The sequence below is a fragment of the Hipposideros armiger genome, unplaced genomic scaffold (genome assembly GCF_001890085.2).
Source record: "Hipposideros armiger isolate ML-2016 unplaced genomic scaffold, ASM189008v1 scaffold_183, whole genome shotgun sequence".
Taxonomy (NCBI): domain Eukaryota; kingdom Metazoa; phylum Chordata; class Mammalia; order Chiroptera; family Hipposideridae; genus Hipposideros; species Hipposideros armiger.
Genome location: NW_017731533.1, coordinates 2631393 through 2658960, shown reverse-complemented (window position 1 = coordinate 2658960; position 27568 = coordinate 2631393). Strand labels below are relative to the sequence as shown.

Sequence of the window (27568 nt, the reverse complement as noted above, 5' to 3'; positions counted from 1 at the left end):
ATTAATCCACAGCCCTTAGTATTTTTCAGAAAATACATCTGGATTAATTCTCATAGACTCCTTGCAAGTCATGTTTTTTGGAAACATCTATGAGCATAAATATAAGTTCAGTAAAGTGGTCACCTGGCTCTGTCTATCTCTGGCTTTTTTCTCTAAACAGAGAGACCTAAAAACCCACTCAGTAGGGAACATGCCCTATTCTTGTTAAATCTTGGAAGGTGCAAAAGGTGTAAGAGTCCAGAGCTGTGCAGAGCATCCTACCTCTCATGGACTTCCTATGCTTTCTGAATTAAATTTTCCTACAGTCAGAGGAAGATAAAGAAAAAATTATTGGTCTGTGGATATGAGGATTAGGGTAGGCCACTATTGTCAGAACAAGCTTTCTACAAGGTCTTTGCCTCAATACTTCTATTGTCTGTATTGTTGGCATTATTATTACTAATTATTATTATTACTATTATTTTGGTCCCAGGTGAAATAGAATTTTTCCTAAGAATTGCAAATGGCTACTTGTAATACCATGCTTAACTTTGTCCTACACCTAAATTTTGCATAGGCACAGCATAAACATCGTCAGATTTACTACCTATTTTCTGTAAGACCGACACTTGCTAATAGGTATTTGTGAATTTCATTAAAAAACAAAGCTTTACCTAATGGAATATAGAACATTTGACACAGATTTAGGGTTGAAAAATTTCCATTTATAAGGTCAAATTTTCTGTTCCTTATCTTGGCAAGTGTCCAATTTGGGTTGATTTTTTTTTTTTTTTACCTGCAGGAAATGTCTTCTTAATCTTCTCTCCTTATTAGGATATTATTTTTAAAAGAGAACTTAAAAAAACCTTGAAAGTTATATGATGCTGGAATAATACCAATTTCTTTAACAATAACAAAGCTAATATAATAAAAGCCATCAGGTTTGGGATATTTTATGAAAATGTTTAATTCAACTGTTTCTTTGGAATGTAGTAGTCATAGTTTGGAATTTAAGTTACAGTTCAGTTCTATGCGGTTTTTATGCTACTCAGTGTCTGAGAATACAAATGTCATTTAAAGTTAAGGCTTCGCTGTTCAATTTGAAACAACAATTTACAAGTGTCATATTGTCATAGAAAATAAAAATTTCTGTAAAAAAAATTTGCACAAAATTTTATGATGGTACAAAACATGAAGCAATAATATACCAGTAAAATGAAAGCATTTTACTACAGAAAGTTTTATAGATTTCAATAAAGAAAAAATATGTTATTTTACACCTTTAAAAATTACGAAACAATCTAAAACAATATAAACTGAACATTTTGTAACACTGCCTTTACAAATTAATAACTTTATAAACATATAATTTTTAAATATATTTATCAGTGCAAGATACTTTAAAATTTAAAGTTTCAGTATCATTTTTCCTTGGCTGTGGACAACTTTAAGTCCATTGCCTTAAAATAAAATCAAGTCTTAGTGCTTTTTTCCTGGTATGATTATAACAACTGAATGAATGTCTCTGTGGACAAAAATCTATTCTTCTTTCATAGTGATCAATACTTTCCTGGAAACAAAAGGCATTCTCAACCTAATTAAACCAAGATGAATGGACTGTCTTGTCCATGATGCAAATGTGACTCCCACAAATGTATTTGAGTGAGACCTATAGCAATGCAGGAAGGGAGGAAGATTTCAAAGTTCTTATGTATAACATGGCAAGACACAAATACACTAAAAACAACCAGTTTTTTGGATTAATTCACATGCTGCCTGAGAAGATATTTACTACTCTGAGCTGTTAGAGGCTTAGGTCTTCCCAGCCCCAAGGCAGGCTTTTTCTTTGTGAGCAATTGGAATTTTCTAGAAGCATTCATCCACGTCTTTGTTTTTCAGGTTGCTGCTGAATGGATTTTAAAAAACATTTGTTTTGACTTTACTCATTTCCCCCCCACCGTCTTATCTGAAAACACTTTACCACCAGGCACCAGGATTTATAGTCGCTTTCTTAAATTAACTGTTCTTTCTTCCACTTCCTTTGTCTAACCCAGTACCAAAACAAGAAGGTTTCATGGGTCATTTCTGCATATTTGGATGTAAAAATCTCATGTTTTTGGATATTTGGAGAATTGTATTCAGTCCTTCCTCTGGGTCTCACTTAAAAGCCAATTAATATTATTTCTTCTCTCAACTTATCACTATTTCTATTTAACGCAAACATTTTTGTCAAAGATCATTTTGATTGGAATAGAGAGACAAATGGCTTAAGGAAAAAAGATACTGTCACTTTAACCAGTTAACAAGAAAACCAAAGTTAGACTTTGGAGGGCAGAGTTAGGAATTTCCCTTATTTATTTTTAAACATAAAGTCTAGTAAAATTATTTGCCATTACCAGCAGGTTAAAGCTGCAAGTTTCTTTTCTGGACAATGGCAAATGCTTAAATTCTAAGAGAGAAAAAGACAGAGAGATAGGAGAGAAAGAGTTTACATTTGAAAATACATTCCATATGAAAGAACAAGAGGAGAGAATATTGCAGCTTTATACAAAAGGATCAAGAGACATGAAATCGAACTACAGAAAAAGCAGAACAATTAAGCCACGTTGCCAAATCTTCAGAGCCCTTGCCTTCCCGGGGGCTGACGTCTCACACTAAAATATACTTTCTTCTTAGTCAGTGGGCCACCAGGGTTTGATTAAAGAGGAGGGCTTTCACCAGTGAGAAACAGAGCAGGTCATTAATGTAACGTAATGCAAACCAGTACAAACAAAAAGGCACTTGAGAGGACATGGACTAGCCAGTGCCAAGGATTTTTCGATGCGGTTGTCGACAGGACAGCCAGTTGCCAGCAGTGTTTGGTGATGGCACAGTTTTTTTGTATGGAGTTCACAAGCACGAGGTTTAAGTACAACACTGGAAAACATCAAGAAAATTTGACGGTATTGCTTCGTAAACAGAGCTGACACACTATACTGGTACTGAGGCTACAGTACTTAAAAAGAAAACATCCTAATCCTTCGTTGCCTATGCACAACGTGGGCAAGTATACACAGGTACGGCTTCAGGAGTCCACTGAAATGCAGTTATTCTCATATATTCTGGGCACTGGGCTACAGGTAGCATGTCCGTCAAAAGGGCCCCACTAAATACACTTGGCGCCAGCATCTTGGATTTTGCACAGTTTCCGAAAAGAATCCATAAAAGGAAGAGGAGAGAGAAGGGGAAGGGGAGTCAAAATGAATTATGAAGTCAATCATACTTGGTCTCAACACCAGCATTTGATTACTCAAATTAAACCAACAGAAAAAAGCTGACTGCACACGATTCCGATTGTTAACACAGCTAACTTGTTCCTGTCTGTCGGCCATACTCATTGAAGCTCCTGAGAAAAGCCTGGCTCAGCGTCATCAACGCATTTTCCAGCCTGTACAGTGAAAGAAGATCAACGCACTCAAGTTATGTCCTTCCACCTCAATTCTCTGACTCGACTTCTCATCGGTCTGCCTTCATGCCTCGGAATAAGTACTCTGTGTGTTCAGTTTGTCTTTTTTCAACTTCACACCATCCACGAGTTCAAAGTTATAGTTCTCCAGGGCAGATAAGTTTCTTTCTGACATCCCATTGTGCCAACAGGCACAGTACAGGACAACCCCACAGACAGCACCCAGGAGGACACCCAGGGCGCTCATGGCTATGATGGTGATGAGGATGGGGTCCAAGGTCTTCAGCACGTTGCCTGGCTTCCTGGAGATGTTCTCATCACCTTCTCCCATGTCCTCGTATCCTGGGGTGCTCCCTGGGGAGACAAACAAATTGGCTTCGTGAGCACTGCCAATATACCAGATGGAAGTAGACAGAAAAATAGAGAAAAAAGAAAGAAGGAGAAAAATCACATGCTCGTTTTGTCTGTCCTCTCCCCAGCAGCCTGCGGAGCGGTTTCTGAAGTGGGGTTTGGCTCCTCCATGGACGGGAAACACCCAGGTTTGTGTTTCACTCATTGCTGGGAGTCGCGGTGTGGGAGGTGAGGATACGGGGGAGCTGTGACAGCTAGCTTAGCACATGGAAGCAACTGATTCTGGGTAAACAGTGAGGTTTATGTTCTAATCTAATTCAGATTTCATGCAGCCTGCCATCTGTGCTAGATTGTAATCTATGTTTTTAGTCCTTGGCCAGATAAGCAGTCACTAAGCTTTGCAAAATGCTCAGTCACACATTTGTGTGGCAGGGGATTTAACTATTCCCTGTGCGTTTGCCTGATCCCCAAGCAGGCACGAGGAATCCTTCCAAGCCGCCCTTCCATGGGGTTCCGTGTCCAGGGTCCAGCATGGTTTAAACACGTGTTTGTTCTTCCACACATGTAAAATCTCCAAGTCAAGCACGTTTCCCCCAGGTCTACAGTGGTTTCACTCAACAAAGAGAGTTCTTTCAGACCACAGGAATGCTTGCTGCTGTCATTTAGAAGGAGTAAAAGCTCCAATCTGGAGACCGTGTCTGTGCTGTGCTGAACAGAACACATTTAATAACAGCATCTTTGCAGCCCTGGTGGTTTCACTGGAGACAGTCACACTGCCCTGCAGTTCAGTCACTGGGGAAATGTTTTCTTTAGAGTGGAACATGAGGCATTATGAACATAGGAGCTTTGAGCCTAATTACCTGGTACTAGAAACGAGACTAAAATATTAATGTGCAATGTGCACGGTGTTTACTTAGTGGTGTTTGGATCAACAAAGATTCCCAATCAAAGAAAACTAAAAATATGAGAGGCAAGTCCCTACACTGGGGCAAATAAGCCATAGGGGCATATTAATATTCTCTCCCTTGATGAAACGTTGTTTTGAAACAACCTCTATGCGGGCTATGTAACTAAGGTAAAGAGCCACGTGTAAATATTACTAACAGCATAGTATATAGCGCCATACTTATTTGTCTCTATCAAGCCCTAGTCTGGCTATAGTAGGACCACATTGTTAATAGCAATAGATGCTAATGCTTCTGAGCAGGGTGCAGAGCTGGGGGAGCAGCTGAGAGTGATACTGGGGCAAGTGTCCAACGCCCCACAGCTGCTAGCCTGGAGGTGTGGAAACTTCCGGGAATAAAATAACATCAGACAAGGCCTGACACTGATCAAATGTCTTCAACTTGATCACAAAGCAGTGTTCAAAGAAAACACATTTTCAAGTTAACCAGTCTCAAGTCCGAGGCTACCACCGAGTTAGCTATGCTACTTAAGGCAAGTCACTGCTTTGAATTTCAGTCTAATCATCTGAAAATGGGAATAACTATACCTCAGAGAGCAGCTGTGAGGATTAAAAAAGATAATGTATATAAGGTGCTTAGAACATACCAGCGCCTCAGTAAGTCCTTGTCATCATCATTATCATCACAAAACTAGGGTTCCCATAGAGGAGAATGGGAACAGATGGACCAAATTCAGCACATTATCACAGACACTGGGCTCCAGCCCTTTAAAGATCATATCTGGATATCAACCAGACATAAGCTTTTGAGTTGGTTTCAAATCACTGTGTGAAAATCATTGTTAAGGCTTTGGTAAGTCATAGCCTTCACTAGTTTTCCATTTCCATAGTTATAAAATGTGACTGGTTACTTGATTATCCTCTAAGTTCTCTTCCAGCTCAGGGATGGAAGAGTTAGGGTTGGCACCCTTCCCCACTGCTCAACAGCGTACACAAGTCAGATCTGTCACAGAGGCTCCGCAAGTCTTCAGGGCAGCTTAGGAGAGGGCCCTGTGTAACAATAATCTAGTCCACAGTACCATGGGCAAGAATGTATTTTTTTTTATTTGCCCTGCTTTGATATACTAGTGTACTAGAGTTCCAGAAAGTTTCTTTAGAAATATAATGAAAACCACAGAATTTTTTTTTTTTCATGTTGGTCAGGAAGACAAATTTACCTGTTTCATCAATTTTATTTTCTGTGTTCTTTTTATCCAGGTCTGCTGGTCCTGATAAGTCAAACAAAATTGAAAGAGATATTTGAACTGCCAGCAAAATGTAATACATACAAACTACATAAACCCTAACACACACACACACACACACACACACACGCACGCACGCACGCAGGCACGTACACACACACACACACACACACACACACACACACACTTAGCTGGGTTTCCTTTGGAATTTTAGTGCAATCGCCCCTACCATGTAACTGTAGGGTGATAGTAAGGTGGTGGTGTTCAATGACTATTAAGTCGGTGTCACATCTAAATCCAGGTAGCTCTGCTATTAGCAGAATGTGTTATTTTAGAAAAGAAGGGTGGAAATGGTTTTGGCATCTGGAGTGTGGGGGAAATCTGGTGAAAATAGGAAACAGAAGTGGGGTTGTTCATATGGCTACCAGACTGTGCTTTTGTAGATAACAGCTTCCTAAGTCTGATGAGTGTTAGTTTGGTTTCCTAAATAGCATGCCAGCAACTGTGTCCTGTGTCTTACCAAAAAAAAAGAAAAAAAAAATCTCTGGAAAAAGTGGTGTCTGGCATCCTTTACGGTTCTGAGTAGAAGGAAAGGGCTTTTGAGTACTTTATTCACTGCTACATCCCCAGCATTTAGAACAGTGTCCATTTAGAATAGGTGCCTCAATAAATAGTTGCTGAATTAATGTATGAATAATTAATAACTAGTTGATAATCTAACAGCACCCATGGCTAAATATTTGAGAATACATATTTGATGAATAATTATACAATTATTTTAGACATCTTTTTAAAGGTACTAAAGTGTCTTAATGGTACTTTAGTGGTGACTTTTTGAGTCCAGTGCCTAGTGACAACTACAGCTAAGTAGACCAAATACATGAAAAGAAAAAGGCTCATAGAATTGTCTTAGCCCTCTGTATGTTCACTGGAGCACTGGATGCTGCTTTGCATATGGTGGGTTATCAGTTATAACTTGCTGGACTAAATTGAATTTATTTGTTTGTTTTAGTTTGTGGAGTTTGCCCTATATTCCAAAACCATAACCATCATCACTCTCATCTTGGAACAGGAAAGCGATGGTAATACAATGCATTATATAGCTACATGAAATATATCTTTTGACAGTAATATAGATTTGGATGTGGGTCATTTGTAAAGTAGTTGCAACTGAAATATTAAGCCTCATTATTTTCTGTGAAGATTTGCTAACTAGTATGGCATTAAATAGATTTCCTTACATAGTATGCATAAGCAGATTTTTATTCGCAGCTCTTCTATTCCCCCAATTTCTTTAATCAACCCTATTAAATTATTGCCACTTTAGGGATTATGTATGTTCAATATATTGCATAATAAATGCTTTATAAATTGCGGAAATGACCAAAAACCCATTATAGCCAGTAGGCCACCTTTGTCTTAAATTCACCCAGTAGGCTTATTCCATTTGCTTACAATTAACATCCTATTATATAATAATATATAACAAAGTTTAAGTGTAGCAAATGGAACATAAGACTAATTACTGTGCTATTACATTGCCATTAATGATGCTATTTATCATTATATATCAAGAACTAGACAATACAAATTGGTTTTCCATCTCAGACTTCTATCCATACATACCAGACTGAGAAAAACCATAAACTCTGAAATACTAGGCAAAGTTTCTAAATTTCATGTATTCTTTTGAATCATTTCAACTATTTTAAGAGCCAGAAATATTTACTTATTTGTAATAGAGCAAAGAATTATGGCTTCTGTGGTTCATTACAACGTAATCTTAATTAAATTCACTGTGATCAAAATTTTCAAAGGCCTGCTGTTTTGTTTATGCACCCAGATTTTTGGAATTATCCAGATGTCTGAGTTTTCCACTTTTCATCACACTGTTTTGGCATGGCGTAAAAAGCCTGTAAATGGAGAATTTCTTTTTTCTATGTAAGATCTTTGCATTCCATATCATTATGTTGTTTTGTAGGTACCAACCAGACATTCTAAATGAACTAGGTTAGGTAATGGGGTAGCTAAAGATAAACTGACCTGTTTTTTGCCCCGTTGCACCAGAATATGCATTTCATATGATGTGCTCACAGCCCACATTGAAATTCTAGATCTAAATGAGCAAAACAAAGCCCATCCCATGGAAAGAGTCATGCCCTGGGCAAGTGCTCCATTGGTGTCTATAGCACTTGTACTTACGTGCACAGTCCTCTTGTGAAATGTGGTTATTAATACTAATGTCATCCACTGCAATCCCGCCAAGGTTTCCTTTTCCGATTTCGCCCTCAAAAATCACCTAACAAAATGAGATCATTTTCACAGTACTTAAATATTCAGTCCCAAATAGCAGTGTTTATAAATGCTTGTTCAGCTCAAGCTATGGCACATAAATTAAATTCATGAGATTTTGCATAAGCACATGCTTTGCTCATCAATCCATATTAACTGCCTTGAAAATGGCATAAAACTTCTCCTCACACTCTCTTTTTATGATACTAAATTTAAAACTGGAAAAAGCAGCAAAGGAAAGGAATGATCATTGTGACAGCCCAGAAATAGATTAAAAGTAGCATTTCCCTTTTTTTCTCAGCAAATTGGTTCTATTTCTGTAATCTAGGAGACTGAAATTCACTACTGAGATTATCATCATTGCAGCAATAGCTCATGTTCAGGAAACCCCTGAAATAATTTCTGGAGTGATTCCAGCATCTCATTTGATAACCTTCGAAATACTACCTCAGTGTCCCCGAAGCAGCTGCCCTTCCCACCCTAGGGAAGGGGTTTACCTGGTAAAGTTTCAGAGACTTGTGGAGCAGGACACGCCCCTCCTTCCAGTGGTCTCCTTGGTGTCCAATGGCCATCCAGACCTGTTGGTCATACTCCTCCGGCTTCTGGTAGCGCAGTTTGACCCTCAGCGTGCCCACGTGGGAACCAGACATGTGATACCAGAAGGTCATGCAGTGGGCAGAGTTCTGGGAATAAACCACAGGGCTCACCAGGCGAGCCACTTTGCCCTTCTGGTTCTCATCAGCCTGGGAGTAGATGAAGTTGCCATCGCCTGCTGTGACAAGAACAATGGTCAGGGGGAGTGGCCACATCTAGGACTTCTTTGTCTCTTTTCTTTCCAGTTCCACCCCTCAAACCTTCTCTCCTAGACTGAGCACCAAGAACTCAAACCCACAGCGGAAAGCGAATGGTGTGCAGTTGTTGGGTAGCCTCTTTGGAGCCTTCTGTGAATGGACATGTGATTGGGGGAAGGCTCCAAAGCAGCACTACATCGGACACCACTCATTGGGAATGCATGGTCATAGGGACATGGGCTGTGACTAAAGTCAGGCTTTGCACCATTGCAAGCAGACGGAAAGCGGAGGGCAGACCTATTTTCGTGCAACTTTAAGGTTGCTTCAGCAGCACCTGTGTGAACACAGACATTAAATCGAATAATTTAGATGTATTCTTATTTATCACTCGAGCAGCAGGACGTCTGGTTGATGATGCTTCAGTCACTTAACTGCTTAATAATAAAGCTGCAGTTTTCCCAAATAATCTAGTGATTTCTTTTTCCAAATTCAGATTATTTTTCAGTAGTTTATTTTAACGGCTTAGAAATTCCTGAAATAAACCTGAGAGCTTGAATCTCAATTGCATTCCTGTTCCTATGTGATGGAGGCTTCTGGTTCAAAGAGAGGCAAGACTGCATTTTCGAGGTTTATTAGAACTTGGCGTTTTGGCAACACTGACACTTGCAGAGCTGTGAGGACGTACTCTTGGCTTTGCTTTTAATTACCCCCAGTGGGAACATTTCCTCCTGCTACCACCTGGTCTAAACACACAATTCATGTTTCACTGTTTGCTCTGCACATAGAAATCACCTACTCTATGCCTCACCTGATGTAAGTGTGAATCTGACGCTTGGGCCTCAGTGGACAGTGGGCTGTTTTGCTGCCTGTCCTGGAGGCTTGTGCCTTTGTGACATAATTTTTCACCGTGCGTCTGTTGGCACGTCCTTATATCTGCCCGCCTGTGTCAACTGTGTCCTGGTGGAAGTGGATGTGTCAGCGGGCAGCTTTCTTCCCTCACCTGGCTGCTTATGTGCGATCGTGTCAAAGCACGCTTCATGAAACGGACGGGCGGAATAATAAAAGGAGGGTGGAAATAGAAATCCCAGCTCCAGCAATATGTTTGATGCTCTCTGTGTTTGTGGAGGGTCCTCTGCGACTAAGCTGACTCAGTCACTCTGGGTTTGCCTTATTCCACTAATTTACCAAGTGGAGGTGGCCTGCGTGAGTGACCACACCATTTCACTGAGATGAGTAGTGGATCACTTCACCAAAACAGAGGTAAACCATGCACCCGTCTTGCCTCTGCCCGCCCCCAGCAACCGCGACCAATCTTATGGAAAAAGACTGAAGTTGGAGATCTGCAGAGAGGAAATGCATTTATTGAGCCCATGAAATTTATTTGGGCAAGTCAGAGGATAAATGGTACTATAGAAAGAAAGAGAAGACTGGACATGGGTAGAAGGAGGAAGGCTGAGACATTTGTCCTGGCTGTGGCCCTGCTGCCACTGTGGACTTGGAAACATTGGCTCATGTCACTTGTCTGCTTCACACGCTTCTCTGGCTTCTCACTGTCTTCAGCCCATCCACACCTTTTCACACAGCACCCAAGTCCCCACTCCCCTGCCACATATCCAACTGCTTCACACAGGAATCTGTCCAAACCACACCACTGACAATCTACTGAAACACAGCGCTCTCTTCTCCATGTCTGCATGTCATTCCTCATTCAACCCAAGCCTACACTGTCTCTGAGGAAGGACTGTCTCTCTGACCCCCTCCTCTGTTACCTTTCACCACTGATGATCGGCACTGGGCACCCTCACTCCACTGCACTGCTGTTGTTTCCCACCCACAACCTGACGGTGACTCTCCAGTGCCCACACAGCATCCGCCATGTAACAGGCTACTCAGATAACACATGCTCAGTGAACAGGGACCCTGCCGGGCTTCAGGACTCCTCTGGTACCGAGCTGCATTCTCAGGAGTCGCATTAAAGCAAGTGGAATTCTTTTAAACACATTCAAAACTGGGCAACAGGATATTGTACCTAGGTAGCGTTAATTTAAAAAAACAACAACTCCATGTATGATTTGCAAAGTGCCGCACACTATCTAATGTGGTCTGTGTGCTGTGTAGGGCTCTTTTCATCTGATTGTTTTCATGTTAACAAGCTCCTGCCTTTCAGATGTCAGGCTCACGCATCTCTTGGCAAATGATTGTGTTTCCAGTGCTGCGGGAGGCTCTTTCTAGTTAGGGCAGGCCTGGCACGATGGCCAAGGAAATCTGGGTGTCTGGAAAAACAAAAAGCACAAATCCTTCCGAAGGAACAATACTTACCAGCTCTTCATCTAAGAAAAACCCTCCTTTTCTTATACTCAACACATGAAGCACTAATATTTTTCCTTTCAGGGGTTTTATCACGGTTCTGGGTCAAGAACTCTGTCTTCATTTTCTCAATTAGCACTTTACTTCTGCAAGCCTTTTAGCTTTTGTCTCTTGGTAACATAGCTTTTAACCTCCTTTGAATGTCAGATCCTACTGAGCCATTTTGCTCCACTTTGCATCAATTTTTCCACCATTACTGCCTTCATTCCAGCTAATTGCATTTGGTTAATTTGATGCCATTTATATGTACAGTGCCATTTACAGTCAAAGTATTTTAAGTTTTCCAAACCTGCTTGTCTTAAGATTCAATTGAAAGTGTCTCAGAATTGAAGGAGTCCAATTTTATCCAATTTCCCTGTCATTCTCATTAGAGAAGGAGCTAGGCTGCGGTGGAAGGAGGCCTATTCAACCTACTTAATGGTTATATTCACTGGGGAAAATGTGAGCAACAAAATAGGAAAGGCATGAAGTACCCTCTGCCCATTCACTGGCCCACTGACCCAGTTGCCCAAAGCATTAAGGGGAACTTTGTTCAATGAGATTTCTCAGAAATAGCAAGGGCCCCTCTGGGGTATCTTTGGAAAACTACTACGTGAGTAAGCAGCTCTGTGAGCATCACTGAGTAGGGTAGATGTTTGTGGATTGGGTGTTCCATGTGTGTGTGTGTGTGTGTGTGTGTGTGTGNTGTGTGTGTGTGTGTGTGTGTGTGTGTGTGAGAGAGAGAGAGAGAGAGAGAGAGAGAGAGAGAGAGAGAGGGAGAGTATGTGTGTTTTCTCGGGACACTGCTGGTTATTTATACCGTACCTCAAGTTGGGTGATGAAATGATTAGAAAGAAAACAAGATGGCAGTGGATAGAAGAGTTCACTGGAGTGGTTATCAGTTCCCTCTCTCCCCCAATTCATCCCTCCTTAATTAACCTTAGAGGGAAAGTAAGACAGGAGGTGGGGTGGGCTGTGAGCTGGAAAGTAGTGAGGTTTCTATCTGCTCAGATTTAAAAATCTTTCCCAAGAGAATAAGAACTCTGCCCCACCTTCATCCACTTCCACTTCAAGGGTCCACAGAGAGAGCAACCATTAACCTTACTTATTGTTTTTTTAGCTGCAAATAAATGAGATAACATAATATATGTCTGAACTTGCTTCAAAATAGTCCAGTGTCAGGGATGACAGAGATAAAATTGGAGTCCTATGATTCGATAATTGTTGGAGTTGGGTATATACATTTAGGGTTTGTTTTACTATTTCTTTTCTACTTTTGAATATGTTGAATTTTTTCATTAAAAAAGCTCAGGAAAAGTACAAAACAGGTGTTAATTCACACATCTTTGCCCAGTTTGCTATTTTTCAGGGAGGCCAATCAGTTGCCAAACTTAATGAGCATTTTCTGCCTATTGGCCTAAGTATATCTCTACTAAGAAAGAGATTTTGGTTAATTCTAGAAAACAAAAGCATGAGTAAATGCTCTGCAGCATTTTCCAACTCCTTTAAATTCTCACATCTCAGAAACTCTCCACAGTGATACCTCTAATTCAAAGAAATCAGGCCACAGTGAACTCTGCATTACCTGTGTGATCCTGGATGGGTCCCGTTTTGCTGGTCAACACACTCCACTTGAGTTGCACTTGGTTGTCATGCTCCCAGTGACAGAATGTCTTGTGAGAACCCCAGCCAAATTCACAGTTAAAACCATATGTTGGAAACTCTTCAGTGGGTGGAAAGGAAAAATAGAGACAAGCAGAAAAAGACAAATTTAATCATTTAGGTCAGAAAGGCCCTTAATTCGTTCATGGAATGCACAATTTATATAACTTAATGTCTGTTCGAAAATTCTGGGAAAGCCACAAAATCCAGGATTACCAGGAAACTTGAAAGATGTATGGAGATGTCAAAATGTGTGTAAAATCACGTTTAGTAATTTTTTTTTTTTACCCAGCTTTATAAAAAGATCATGGAGTGCCTGCCAAGTTTGTTTTATATAAAATTTCCAGGAAGGTTACTTTCCAAAGCATGTCTATTTTATCTGTAGCATTCTCCCTATTTCCATAATATTTAATATGAAAGATACTCTGTTCTTGCAGATGAATTATATAAATTGAATATCCACCAATTAAAAAAATCTTAGTTAGAAATCGACCTGGCAACCTCCAAAGTCTAGAAATGTGACAGCTGAATGCCTCATCCTGGAGGTTATCTGTATTCTCACCATAGCAGTTTATGCTTCGGGTCTTTAATGTCAGATCCCTGAAGCATTTCTTAAGATTATTTTTTTTTCTTCTGTGCTTTATATCAGGTTGATTAATTTTAAGTGTAGTTTCTGCTTTTTCAGTGAATTTTAAAATTTGCATATAAATTGTTCACCCCACTTAAGCCTTAATGCAAGGTCATGTAAAACCAAAGCATATTTAAATAGCTACCCGTTTTTATTTTTTTAATGTTCAAAAAAACGCTTCCTTTGGGATCTGAAAGGAAAGTATGAATGGATTCTCAGGAATGAGCTCTCTTGTGTGTTCTCCAAAGTGCTGCTTGACTGTAGTGTTTTTTAATCTCTATTTTTTTACTCCACCCTCTTTTTGAAAGTAGCTTGAGTTTTAAGCATGGAAAAAATGAAGTCACTGATGCTTGACATTTTTTGGGTGAATTTAAGCTAACAATAAAAATATTCCTAAAGATGAGATACTCATGCTTCTATTAGTCTCACTACCCCTCCTATGTAAAATGAAACACAAAAGCTTCTGTTTTCTATAATGAGGGGGTGGGGGGGTCACAGCTTCTCATTGAGTTTAGGCAGTCCACAAGATGGCAGCATTGAAACAGAGAGACAGGTGCCTAGGACGACCTGCTTATTGAACTTAAAAATGTCTCAAAACCATCCCTGTGTACAATAAGGAAAGTGTGGTATTCTATGCTGCATTAGGGTACAACATATAACAACTGGCTGAGCACATACTTTGTTATGATCTTTTCTTTAACTCTGTCCAAGCGTTTAACAAAAAATATCTTGCTTTCTCCTCTGAGCCTGGACTCCATTGCCCTTCTGCCACTTTACGGGTGGCAAGAGGAATTTTAATGGAAAGTTTTATTGAATAGATAAAGATGATTTACTTTGCCTTTTTAGTTTCCAAGGAACTCTTTTCAAATGCTAATGTAAAATTTTGGAAGAAATGTACCATAAGAATTGTCAGAACTGAGAAGGATGGATTCTCCTTTCCAATGACAATGTGGCCTCCCAACCAGTGCACAGGTCCAGTGTGGGAAAGTAAACTCGTAAGCCCTGTGATGTGTATAATGTGAACGCCTTCAGTTAGTGCAGAAGGGCTATACTTCACAGCCACAGTGTCACTGGAGAGTTATATTTCATGTCTAGTCTCTCATAGCCGTGAAATTCCAAAATTTACCACACTTGTGCAGCAAGATCGAATTATGCAGATGAAGTAAAATCAACTGAACAGTGGCTGAATGGTTCATCAGCTTGGATGTCGATGCCCAAGGCCCAGGAATGTATTGTTGCATAGTCTCGTGTTAGACAATGTTAATATTGGAAAATACTAATGTGTGTGTCCTTTTGGGTTTTCTCCTTAAATGCAGTTTATAAGATATGCACATACAGGAGGGCAGTAAGCTATTACAGCACACACATTTCTGGTTACATTTACCTTGTTAATACATTAAATTTACTGTATAATACAGACAACCACATTATCCATTATTTTGGCTAATATTCTGGTGATGTCATAAAATAGATGAACTTGGATATTTCTGTAATCACCAAGACATGGGGCAGCTTTGCCTGAAAGGATGATTTAGGCATTCTTCCTGTTGCAATGAATGGCAGTTTGCTTTTATCTTCCGATGCTCTTTCCAGTTGGACGAATCTAACAAGGTGAACTGCTCTCACTTTTTGCATTTTACTACTCTTTTGCTTCTTGTCTGAATTATAAAACTTATTTTTGGCAATCTTGTTTATTTAAAACAAATTTTAGAAAAATCTATGCATTTGATTGGGTAGGGGTGTGGGGTAAGAGTAGCTCAATGTTGACAATTCAAGCCTGGCTAGAAAGGCTATTAAACACACAAATACACATAAACATTTATAGGAAGGAAAAAGAAAAAAAAAAGAAAAACAGAGAAAAAGAGAAGGACGGAAAAAGAGGAAACAAAAGTTGAGAAAGAGAAAAAAGCAAATGGACAAATCAAATAAGTATATAGGGCTATTGACCTTTAAATCTTCAAAATATTACCCAAGCCCTGTAGCTTCACAATTCTTATTAAATTCATTGGGAATAATCTGGCTAAATTCCTTCTTGACTCTTAAAAATATCAGGAAACAATATTCTGAACTTAAAACAAATTTATAGTCGCTGTGAGCAAGCGCCAGCTGTGCTTGTAGAACCTTTCTTGCCTGCAGTTGAATCATTAGTACCATATATGCACAAGGATTTAATTTTTAATTTAATTTTTTGAAATCTGGATTTCAAAACTTCCACTGAGTGTGTTAACTCGCTTACTCATAGACTGGACTTTCAGTTCAAACAAGTAGAGGTGTTGCGGCTCATGTAATCATAGCTTATGAATATACGCTGAGCTGCTCTAGGAATGTTTGAAGATCCTCAGAGGGTAAGAGGCTGCACCAGGGGGAACTGGATTTAAAATGCGGGGTTCTCATAAGTTCCTAGCGGAGAATTAATAGGCTTTTACGCATCTGATTACAACCCAGACAGTATACGAATATTATATGCCCACTGAGTTTATTATATTGATAAGAATCCTCAGAATAAAATCTTGAGATTCTGCTTGAGTCTTTAACGGCCTCAGCAAAATCAGATTATGATGATGGTTTAGGGGTCTGATTTTCTGCTGCTTGTAAAGATGCCTGAAGAATCTGAAACCTACAGAAACAGTGTGGACCAAAGTGTCAGGTGAACCTGGCCACTGGGGGGACATCTCAGAGTCAGACCTGGCCTCTTCTTCACACTCTCAGGTCCTCGTGAAACGTTCTGAATATTGGCTTAGTCAGAAGGCAACAATCAACAGAACTCCTCAAAGAAGGTCAGAGAGCCCATTAGCCACAAACAAAGACTGGGACCCAGGCTTGTGACTCAGGCAATAGAAAAACAGGAAACCAGGATGATTTTTGTAAGAGGCTCTGGGCTGACCCTGGAATTCAAAACAGGACCTATCAGTAAGCCCTGAGGTTTGACATGAACTTGTTCAGATGGTGGTAGCACTGGGTCTTACTGGTTCATGATTTGTACATCAGCCCTCTGACTACAGTGGACGTGATGAGATGACCGTCTGGCCCTGAAGCTCCTCTGTGAAGCCATTACACCAATGGCCTTGAACTCATGCACGAATCAAGCGTGCTCATAAAGTCATCCTTGCTCTGATAATATAGACCTTTCACATTCAGGGAGGATGATCTCATTTGGGGATTTGCTACACCCTTGCATTTTATCCACAGCTGTTGTTCCCTTTTATTTTTTTTTAATGATTCCTAGCTCTTTTGACAGGCAAGAGGAGAGATGAGATGAAACAAGTTAGATGGCAACTTTATAGTGGTTTTAAGTAATTCTCTGGTAAGAGAAAAAACTAAAACCACAGCTAAAATGTTTGTTACATTATTAGAACTTCACTTTTTCACCTGACCCCTCTTCCCAATTACAGAGTCAAGGAGAGCCAGCTGGTGGGTATCCCCCAGAAAACCACCCTGAGGGAGCTGAGAACTCTCAGGAAAATTAGGCAGCAAGTGAGAGGCAGGGCTTCACTCATTGGTTAGCTTTAGCCATCATAGGGGGTTGCACAATCCCTGAAAAGATGTGGGTAGGACGACAGTGCCTTTCAAATTTAAGTGAACAGATTATTCTTCCCTTTCATCATTCGGTATTTGGGGTGTTTGAGCTGTTGCGGTAGCAGGGATTTTGTCAACCTGAGCAAACTATGGGGAAACTTGGGGTTAAGTCCCACTGAAGAGAAGTTTGTTTTGTAGTTTAATCAGGTCAATGGTGACAGGGTCCTTTAAGGAAGCATACTAATTAGGGCAGTCCTTTCTACTCTCTGCCTAGCTGGGTAGTGTCAGAGTGTTGCGGAAACGTTGATATACACCACACGCCCCGTTAATAAATGACTGTGGAGGCCAAGGCTGAGTGAGCTTCTATAAAGGAAATGGGAGAAGCTGGAAAGCTGACCTGTTCACCTTACTCTAATGATTAACTCTAAAGTATTTAAAACCTCTGATTGCTTATACTGACTGTTTCCCTTCATGGGAGTCTGTGGGGAAGGATCTCACAGAATGCTAACAAAATACAAAGAAGAGCGAGAAGGGAGGCCACCGTTTAACTGTGGCTGGCCTTGATCAACAGTAAACCAAGGGCTTTAAAAGTCATTATGCTTTTCTATTAATAAAAGGATGCGGAGGTGCCGTTCCCAAGGGTGGTCCTCTCCCCACGTACAATTATAGCCGTGGCTTCCTGCGCCTCATTTTGTGGCACACCCACTGGAAACGCTGTTGTACAACTGCCAACCCTATGGCAGGCAAAACTGACAAACTTTGCCTGTCTTGGTTTTGCAGAATGGTGATGAAAATAGTCAGGCTGCTGCCTGTGAGATTGCCTTCTCCTGGAGTTTGCAAACACAGTCCATGTCCTAGATGTGCTGCATTTAAACAAAGTATGTTACCCCGTTCTTTCAGTTGGGAGCTGGGATTGTCACCATTTGGCAATTACTGATGGAGCAGGAAATCTCACTCCCTGCCGCATATACATGTGGATGGAAGGAAAGCAATATTTATGGCTCACGCTTGGAGACCAGATGCTGTGTGGCATCTCTCTTTTAGGACTTTGAGGGAACCTGAAACCCAGAAGCACAGCAATGGCCTATTTTTTTTGGTGGGGGGGAGGACAGGCATATGGGAAATCTACCACATTTTTTGTTTCACTTGATACCTGATTGTAGTGTGCTGTCTATTATGGTTGGTTTTTCTGTGGTCAGCACAGTGGTACCACCTGAAAAACAAAACAGTAACATACAACAGTGAGAAAAGGGAAGCATTGTAGATAATATGCAGTAGAGAAGTGTTGTATGCTTCCATACATTTGATAGAGGCAAACGTTTTCCACAGAAAACCCTTCCTTTAATCCCAGCTATAGTAATTCTTTTACTTAAATTTTGCTTACTACAATATCAAGTTCAAAGAACCTATTAGATTTTACCCAACACATTTATTTATAAAGCATCCAGACAGTGTGGAGAGCTCGAGACGTCGTTCCAAGGGCTTCCCTGATTCTCAGGCTGAGCAGGGCATGCAATTGCAGCAGTGAAAAACAAAGGCCTCCAAATGTCCTCAGTGATTTGGGTATTAAACCTGACCTAGACCTCTAAGCTTCAAATAGTTTCCCAAGGTTTCAGATGTGTGCCTTCAGGGGAGTTGCAAGGCTGGTCCCACAGTCTATTTTACAAACTGAAGGTTTAAAGTGGATGGCAGTAGTTCTTCCATTTTTTTTGGCTACGAAAGTTGTTTATTTTTCCCCAAGGACAGATATTCTGCCCAGTATGTGGTTTGGAGAAGCTGCAGGAAAAGGGAAGGGGAGAAATATTTCTTCACAGTTTCAAGGAACTGGGAGATTGCACAAACAACACCCTGAACAATGTCAGCTTTCAATCAGTTTGTGTCAACTTTGAAATGCCTGGTCAGGGGACCATGTGGAAACTTAGCTGTATCCTCTTTTTCTTTGTCTCACGTCTTCCATTTTCTACTCTTCATCATTGTATTTCTGTTTTAAAGCAGCATTCTTACACTTGCCCAACCATAAGAATCACCTGAACACTTGTTGAAATTGCAGTTTGCAACCCACTTACCCTCCTCAGATCTCACTGAGAACCAGAATTTCTAGGGGTAAGCCCTTGAAATCTGTATTTTTGAAAGCTTCTCAAGTGTGCCATAATCCACTAAGCTTGAGAAACACCGATTTGCTGTTTATTACTTAGGTGCCTGGGAAAAGCATTTCTCCTTATGTATCTGCACTGCAGATCATGGTCAGTGATAATCTATTTGCCATCCCAAGACATAAAGTCCTGGGCAGGCTGAGAGTAAGGGCATGGCTGGGCCCTGACTATTACAGAAAGTTTGGGAGGTGGTTATAAGGTGCCATTGTACACCTTCCAATAGTATCATTCACTAAAGATACGTGATCATCTCTGTTCTGGTCAGGCCCTAGTTCTATCCTATAGCCTACAGATCAGAAATCATCAGAGCTGTACAGTCATGCTCTTGGAATGGTCTGAAGATTTCTGAGCTAATCAGCTGCAGCACAAAGCCATGTTACCCCTGCTCTCCCAGTAAATGTGCCGGCTGAGTGGTCACACATGTGCGTGGCTTCAGTGAGACAGGCACTAGGAAGAAGGAATTATATATATTATGGGTTAAGAAGGTGAATCTATAATGGCAGAATTGGAGGGAGGCCAGAATATATTAGCATTCTGTTCCCAGTGGTCGTATAGGAGAAAAACTCAAGGTGAAAATTCACTTCTTAAAACTGAATATGCATTATCAGTTTTGTCGTAGGTTGGGAGCCAAATTCTGCTGTTGGATACACACAGATCCAGTGTGAAATTTGGCCTCCTGATGCCTTTGAAGCCAATTGTATTATCTAATGACTTCAAGGGCATTTGCAAATGAGTAACTTTACCTTGGCAATCAAGAAAGCAAAACCACTCCTCATTTCCATGCATTTGGTACATTTCACCTGGAATTCAGTGTTGTTTATAAGTAATGAGCATTTTGCTACAATACTTATCTCTCTATATATACAAACAGGTCACCCCAGGAGGAGAAACGAAAGCAACAACACCTGCTTTAAGGCACCAAATGCTGCAAACGAAAGCCTTGATCCCAATTTCCATGTTCCCACCTATCAGGGTTAACGTGAGAGGGCTTTAAGTTTGCTTTTATTGTGCTGAACATTCCAAGTTTGCAGCCCTGACAGTAAAGACTGTGCCTGAGTGAGCAAAGAGCGTGCAAGGTTGTGTGTATGCCTAGGAGACGATTTGTTCACCTGTGAGGAGATACCTGCTTGGGTGAGGGTTTTGCTCTTTGCAAACATTTATAGATGAGCACACCCTTTTTCAGAAAAGGATACCAAACAGCTTCCTAAAGCAAAATTGGCTATAATGCAATAAATGAATAGGGAAACCTAAATGCCTTCTAAAATCTCTTCTTGATGGGGGGGGGCGTTAAGTGGGCATTATGAACACCCCCCAGAAGTTCTTAATACATGCATGTATTGATAGAATCATTGAGACACATGTGCTGGCCTGATAAAATAACAACCTTTTTTTTTTTTTGCCATGGTAATAATACATTAAAAAAAAGCCAAAAAAAAAATAGAATGAACTTTATCTACGCAAGAAATAATTTTTTAAATGCTGTAGATCAACTATAACCTTATACTTTTAAAGGATAGCCAGTGTTTCCACTATAAATGACCCATTTTCTGTGGTTTGTAACTCATTGCCATACACAATTTGCTCCAGGCTAACATACTTGCCCTATTTCATTCAAAGGCTTCCGTTTCAATTGATTCAGTCATGAACCGAGGCAAAAATGAGAAGGTTGGTTGTTCTGATATGAGGAGTAAATCTGAGGCTTTGTTCTAATCAATATTAACTGACCACTTTAGGTTATATAAAGAAAAGAACCCTCTCCACAAGAGGGTAATTGAAAAGGGTATCCTGTGATGATTGCAGTCATTTCTTTTTATGAGGAATTTCACTACGAGTGTATGACAGGGTCGGCAAAAAGCCTGAGGTTTGTGGCCGTGTTTACAGGCAACTTCTCGGAAGGTTCCACGGGACCTGGTTCATAGAATGGTACTGTTTTTAACATCAGCTGTCAGGTTTTCAGCTTGAACTTGACTTTTTACAAAGAAAATGCCTCTGCATTAATTAGAGTAATTTCTGTGGCTTGTAGCTACTTATATACAAGCTTTGTTTGAAAAGCCCATAGCAATGTAACATTTATTGGCCACATGAATGTAAGTGATTATCCTGGAGATTTGCAGGGAGACAGCCTTAGGAGGTGAGATTTAAATGTAAACCCAGTACACGGTACTAAATTTCTGAGCTAGATTTTATGCCCTTGTTCCATCTGAGTGCAGAGCCCTCTCGTTCCTTCAGAGGAAAGCTTTTGAAGTCATTGGAAATGTACTTTGGGACATTTCCTTCCAGATTTTACATGAATGCATTGGCCAATAACATGGCATTATTATGAAGTTACACGGTAACACCTTCAGTTTCACCCATGAAAATTAATTATGTGGGCTCTTTGAGTCCTTTCTGGGTAAAAATACAGCCCTGTATCCAAGCGCTCATGTTTAATCTAAAATGAGAGTCAGATGCTATATGAAACTGCATTTTGACCCGAGTAGCAGTAAAGGTCCCACAGTACCTTTTGCAACAATAGTGTGAAAATCCCAGTGCTTTGGCCAATTTCCAAATGTGCAACCCCATTCTCCACTTGCCCAACATTTCCTCTGCTGTTCCAAGTGGAAGAGAGGTCCCTTTCTAGCTTTTAACAGGGTTTTAGAATATTATGGAATAATACCCTAAATTAATTAGTGAGGCATCTGGCACGCACCATCCCTGATATATTTGCTACTAGTCAGTGGTAATGTGGAATGACAACTAATGCCACCTTTCTAAATTTCATTGTAAAATGATTTACAAAATCCTAACTTAAAAGCTGCATTTTAAATACAAGCCTAATTTCATCAATTAGGTGGATAAAGGATCCACTCAAAATTTTTATCTTTGTTAGAAAATGAAAATAAACATTCTAAAGTGTGTGGTTATGTACATATCTTAGGGGGTGGGCTGGGGGAGGGGGAAGATGAGGATCTGTTAAGCACATTTAGCCCTGGAGAAATTCTTATTCAATTAATTCTAGCCTTGGCTCTAAAAAGGGCTAAACTTATAGTTTCAAATGGCCGTGACTATTAAGAACAAGTTGTTTACATGGATGACGTGAGGAAATGAAGATGCACATGTTTTGGCAAGGCTGCCCCTGTTGCTGGGGCAGTTCTGCCACCACCCTGTTGCCCACCACCATGATGAGTGACACAAACGCAAACAGGCATTAATTAGCTGGTCTCCACGACAGCATGAACTGAAATGGCATAGCAATGGGATGAAGATGGTTTCTGCACCTGTGAGCTGGAAGTCATCACCTGTTCCGCTGTGGCAGTTGGCCTGGTCATCATCACATTCATCCACCAGGTTCCCATTGGGAGTGGTCGGTCCAGCTGTAGGTGCTGAAACAAGACCCAAGGGTTATTATCTCACACCTCTGAAATGCATTCTCAAGCCTCTGGCTGTTGAATCTGCGAACACTTTTGCAGAATAATCTGTGGCAAGGAGGCCAGGGCATGGCTTACCTCTCTTTCAGGAGCTAAAATAGACTTGGATTTTGCAGAATCCATTGGGGGCTGCTTTGTTTGGGTATTTGATCCATATCTGCTGAATAGTGTTGGCTGCCTTAGCATTTTCTACATTGTTATCTACATAAACATCCTTTTTCTGAAAAGTTCTTGAATTCTCACTGGTTATTTATTCATGACCGTGGGGTTGAAAATTTTGATAAAAGAGATACTGCTTGAACTGTTTTTGCTTTCATTTTCAAGGTACTTGAGAATTCACTTGTCATGAATTCTCTTTTCAATTCTTAGTACTTACTAAGGTTTGCTAAGTTCATATTGTAATTTATAATTTTATTCCCCAACAGAGAGTCCCATCATTCACTTTTAGTACAATATTGTTATATATTTTTTTAAGAGTGATTCCATTTTCATCAACGTGTGATCCCTCTCCAGAGCAGGTGTCTGTGAGAATTTGTCTAAGATATCCTGGGGTCATTTTACTTAACTCCCAGAGGGCTGCATTCCACTGCTGGCAGGTATTCCCATATCTTTGAGTTTATAGATGAAAGGTATCCAACATTAATCAAAGACTGCTTTTGAAGTTCTTTAAATTTAGTTCAGTCTATTTTTTTTCAGCCTGTTATTCATTTTTGCAATCTGTTTAATATTTTACAGTTTTTGGCATTACATTTCACTCTACGAGACTGAAGATAATGTACAGTTCTCTTGATGTTTGAGACCCAGACAAGATGCTGGGAGCGGGGTCCTGTTCTCTAATAGCTTCTGGCCAGTAGGAATGTGCTGGTAACTGCTGCTTTCTCAATAAAAATTTGACATTGTTTGTTATTGTGCTTAAGTAGAAATGTAGCTCTTTTCAACTTCCTTAACTACCTGAAAGCACACACCTATAATAACTGGGAAACTAGTACATGCAGATGTGGCACACACTGTTTAGGCATACAGTCTACACTTTTCTAAGCATACACACATATTCTGGGCTGTACTTATTGCCTCACTGGATCAATAGAATCCTCTCTGGCAATCCAGATGCTTGTCTTTGCTAAGATGTCCTTGCTCTTGATCATGTGCTACTTTCAAGTATTTTAAACTGTCTCCTCAGCTTGTTGTTTCTTTTATTTTCTTTTTCATTCATTATGGTTTCTACAAAGGCGGGGTTCCAAGTTGGAAGTGGCCTAGGGTAGTACCGAGATTAAGTTGAAAATAGTAGAAAGTGAATGACTTTTATGTCTCAGTTTTAATACTTGAAAATACTTTATCTTCTGTGGCTCTCTAATTGTTTCTTAAAAATAAATGCCTGCCTAAAATAGAATGGACACTCAGGAAAGGCTGGGCTATACCATATCCTTTCTGTATCCCTCCAGGTAACTCCTGCAGAACGAGGCAAAAAAGTAATACATGTCTGTAATAAGGCCTACTGATCGATTTAAGTAAGAAGAAAAGCACTCCTTTTCACCAATCGTATTAAAAGCTTTGACATTACTTTCCTGGATGTTGGTTTCTCACACAGCTCAGGGCAACATCCTCACTTCTGTGAGAGCTTGGAAACATCTGCAGCAAAGCCCTTCACCAACAATTTCTACCACACTCCAGAGTTGACACTGGCAAACTGCCACCAGGCTCAGTCTTTTCAAGCATCCATTCATTCCACCTCCTAAATCAGTGTTACTTCCCAGAATCCAGGCTAAAGACTTGCCTCACAGAAGCAGACTCCCTTTTCCAGATGACCACATTTCTCGGTAAACTGAACGTGTCTGCAGCTGGCTCAATCTGCCCATCCCTTCTTTTTTTTTGGCATCTTTGCCAAAGCCCTGGCTCATGGTCACTGTTTGTCTGTGTTGATAGTGGTTAGATAATTTAGAGGCCTGGGACATGACTACAGATATGGAAACAACTACACAATAAAGAATGAGAGAGAATGGCCTGCTTTTAAATAAGCACATAGACAAGTAGCTATGCATTATGCATTATTCACCAGTATGGTGATTCACAGCTTAAGATTCTACAGAATCTTTTAAGAAGTGCATAAAAAAGTTACATGATATTTAATGTGCTCAGGAATATAATTACATTTGGGTTGCTGAAAACACATGTAATTTTGAAACCACAAGAAGGTGATACTAAAAAAGCATTCTTTAAAACAACTATGATCATATGCTCAGTTGATTAACATCTGGGTACCAACAATATCCATTCTTTGAGCTAACCTGGGAAAAGACCTTTATAGGGATGGAAAAGTTTGTATAAAGTTACTCATTTATGCCCAAATCTAAGGCAGATGGGAATCTGAATGCACAAAAGCATTAAATTGTACAATAAGCAACCATCATATCAGTTTTTTCAAACATTCATCTCATTTATTATGTGATAAAAAGTGCAGAGGACAGAACAGTTTTGAGGTCAGCGTGGGAACTGAATTTGTTTTTGATATGACCTTTATATAGTAATCTAAGTTTGTTTAGTAATATCCTTAAACAGACCTCACTGTATATTCACATACATTATATCATGTAAAGTTTGTGTCTGCAGCAGCCTAAGAAATTCATCTAAGAGAATGTCTTGATGTTTCAGTCTGTCGAATGCTACTTCCTGCTGGTATGTGGAAGGCAGTCAACACAGCCTACAGAAACCTAGATCACACATAGACTTCTAAACAAAATTTAAAAGTCAAAGGGATTGGTGGTTGCCAGGAGTTGGGGGAGTGGGAAGTAGGGGGAAATTGCTTAATGGGTAAGAGGTTTTACTTTGGAGTGATGGAAATGTTTTAGAACTAGATAGAGGTGGTGGTGGCACAAATAATTGTGAATGGACTAAATGCTACTGAATTGTTTACTTTAAAATGGTGAATTTTGTGTTTTGTGAATTTCACTTCAATAAATTATTATTCTTTTTGAAATCAAAGGAGACAACCCCACAGAATCTGAGGAGAGTTATGCAAACAAACAACCAAGACACAAAAAATAGGATTCTGAAGGCACTGTTTTTCAAATTAGAATGTTCTAGAATGTGCTAGAATATTGAGCCTCCTGGACTGGCAGGCACAGAGAGATGCAAGATTATCCAGGGAAAAAGGTTGCAATTTGTGACAATACCATCAGGGGCATAAATGCATGAAAAGGAAAAAAAAATAAAATCTAAGAAATAGAAGGGACTCTGGAAATTGTAATTACCTTCCACTTCACAGCCCAGCAGCTCCATCCTCAGCCCTAGGCCACCATGAGTGGCTCTCTCAGGGTAGATTCTGATGAATCGTGTGGAAAGAGGTGGGAAAGTCCGTAGCTCAGGTGTATCATAGTTGCTATTGCCTTCAAAAGACTGTGAAGTATGAGAAACACCAGTTATTAATAAAACCTCCCCTTCGGCAGAAGAGCCCCTTCTCAGGACTCTTAATAGGGGAGAGAAATAGGGCTCATTCTGCCACTTCGTAAATGGCTGACATTCCTTTCATAAATGAGAAAGGAAGAAAAAACAACAACAATTAAACCTTCTCTAAGAAGTGACAGATGTCATTTCTCGGAAACCAGAGTACACACTGAGGCTATACCAGAAGCTTTAATGAGACACGTTTTTAAATGATATGCTGATATGCCCGGGAGAAGTGACACTTTTACCACTTCTTGAGGAGGAGGACAGTAACTCAGGAAGAGAACTTGCCATTTTTCAGAGCTTATAATAGACACCACATTTTCAATAACTACTCCTGTTATAGTCTCTTAAATGAGCGGGTCTTCTAGGAGAGGGACGAATTAAATTCTTGAAGTAGGAAATAGTAAATTTAATGTTGTGCAAATGCTGTTTATTCAAGAACTCGGGTTATTCCAACCCCTGGGAATTGCTATTTACTTAAACAGCTCTACCAGTGGGAGGCATTTGTGGATTAAAAAGACCTTCTCATCACAGGAAGGGAACAAGAGTTCTGTCTGTTAAGTAATGATCTCATGCCTGGTTGAATTGCACCTCTTTTTGTCAACTGCATTCCTAACTTGAAGTCACTTGTGACATTTTTTTTAGGAGCCAGGCTACCCAGTGCGGGTGCTGCTGCTGGATTATTTTATTTCCCCTTTTCCACTGACAGGAAGGTCAAAATCCTTGAGAAGGTATCTTTTTCAAGAAATGGATACGCCTTCCTATATTCTCTTTTCCCAATATCATTTTAATCCTGTCCAGAACAGAGGAAAGGGAGGGAGACTAGAAAAACCGAACTGCTTTATCACTGGGAGTGTCCTTTAATATACCAAACATCGTATGATGTTTACTGGTGAAGGGCATTTTTCTATGTGCTTAAAATATATTAATTCATTTAATCCTCAAAACAACTACACAAGGTAGGCTCTATTATTACCCTTGCTTTACAGATGAGGCTTAGAGAGGTCAAGCAATTGGTCCACAACTGCTTGTAAGGTAAGTGTCAGAGCCAGGATTCAAACCTAGGAAGTTTGAACTGATGCCCTTCAATGCTACACAGCTATGATGCCTCCCTTTGTCCTTAGAAATAATCTAGTCTAATCTCCTCATTTTAATAGATGAAAACACTGAGGTCCAGGAAATTGAGGTCTTTGCCCAAGGCCACACATTTAGTTTCATTAATTTTTCTGTAAATGTATTGTAGTTTGGGCTACCAACCCTGTTAGATCAGGTTGAGTGGATGGCCAGCCCCAGGCTATGTCAGTCATGAGTGGGAGCCACACCCAGGAGTTGGGTCATAAAGCAGCCAAAGATGCCATCATCCAGTGGTGGAAATGTCATGGCAAACCAGGGGACACATGTAAGAG

The 27568-nt window shown here is 40.1% G+C and overlaps 1 protein-coding gene across 4 annotated transcripts in view; it reads right to left on the bottom strand.

The window, feature by feature from the left end:
• Positions 1 to 921: 921 nt before the first annotated feature.
• The window catches only part of NRP1 (neuropilin 1), a 144818-nt gene continuing 118171 nt past the window's right edge, over positions 922 to 27568 (bottom strand). Inside the window, exons 10-17 of one of the 4 annotated variants that reach the window (XM_019652611.1) lie at positions 25967 to 26111; positions 22569 to 22673; positions 18312 to 18371; positions 12938 to 13075; positions 8713 to 8987; positions 8126 to 8222; positions 5897 to 5947; positions 922 to 3778 (exon numbers count right to left, since the gene is read on the bottom strand). In XM_019652611.1, the coding sequence (XP_019508156.1) occupies positions 3489 to 3778; positions 5897 to 5947; positions 8126 to 8222; positions 8713 to 8987; positions 12938 to 13075; positions 18312 to 18371; positions 22569 to 22673; positions 25967 to 26111 (1161 nt within the window). In that variant the 3' untranslated portion in view covers positions 922 to 3488. The remainder of the gene's footprint in view (positions 3779 to 5896; positions 5948 to 8125; positions 8223 to 8712; positions 8988 to 12937; positions 13076 to 18311; positions 18372 to 22568; positions 22674 to 25966; positions 26112 to 27568) is intronic. The other 3 variants (XM_019652612.1, XM_019652613.1, XM_019652614.1) reach the window with 3 other exon arrangements.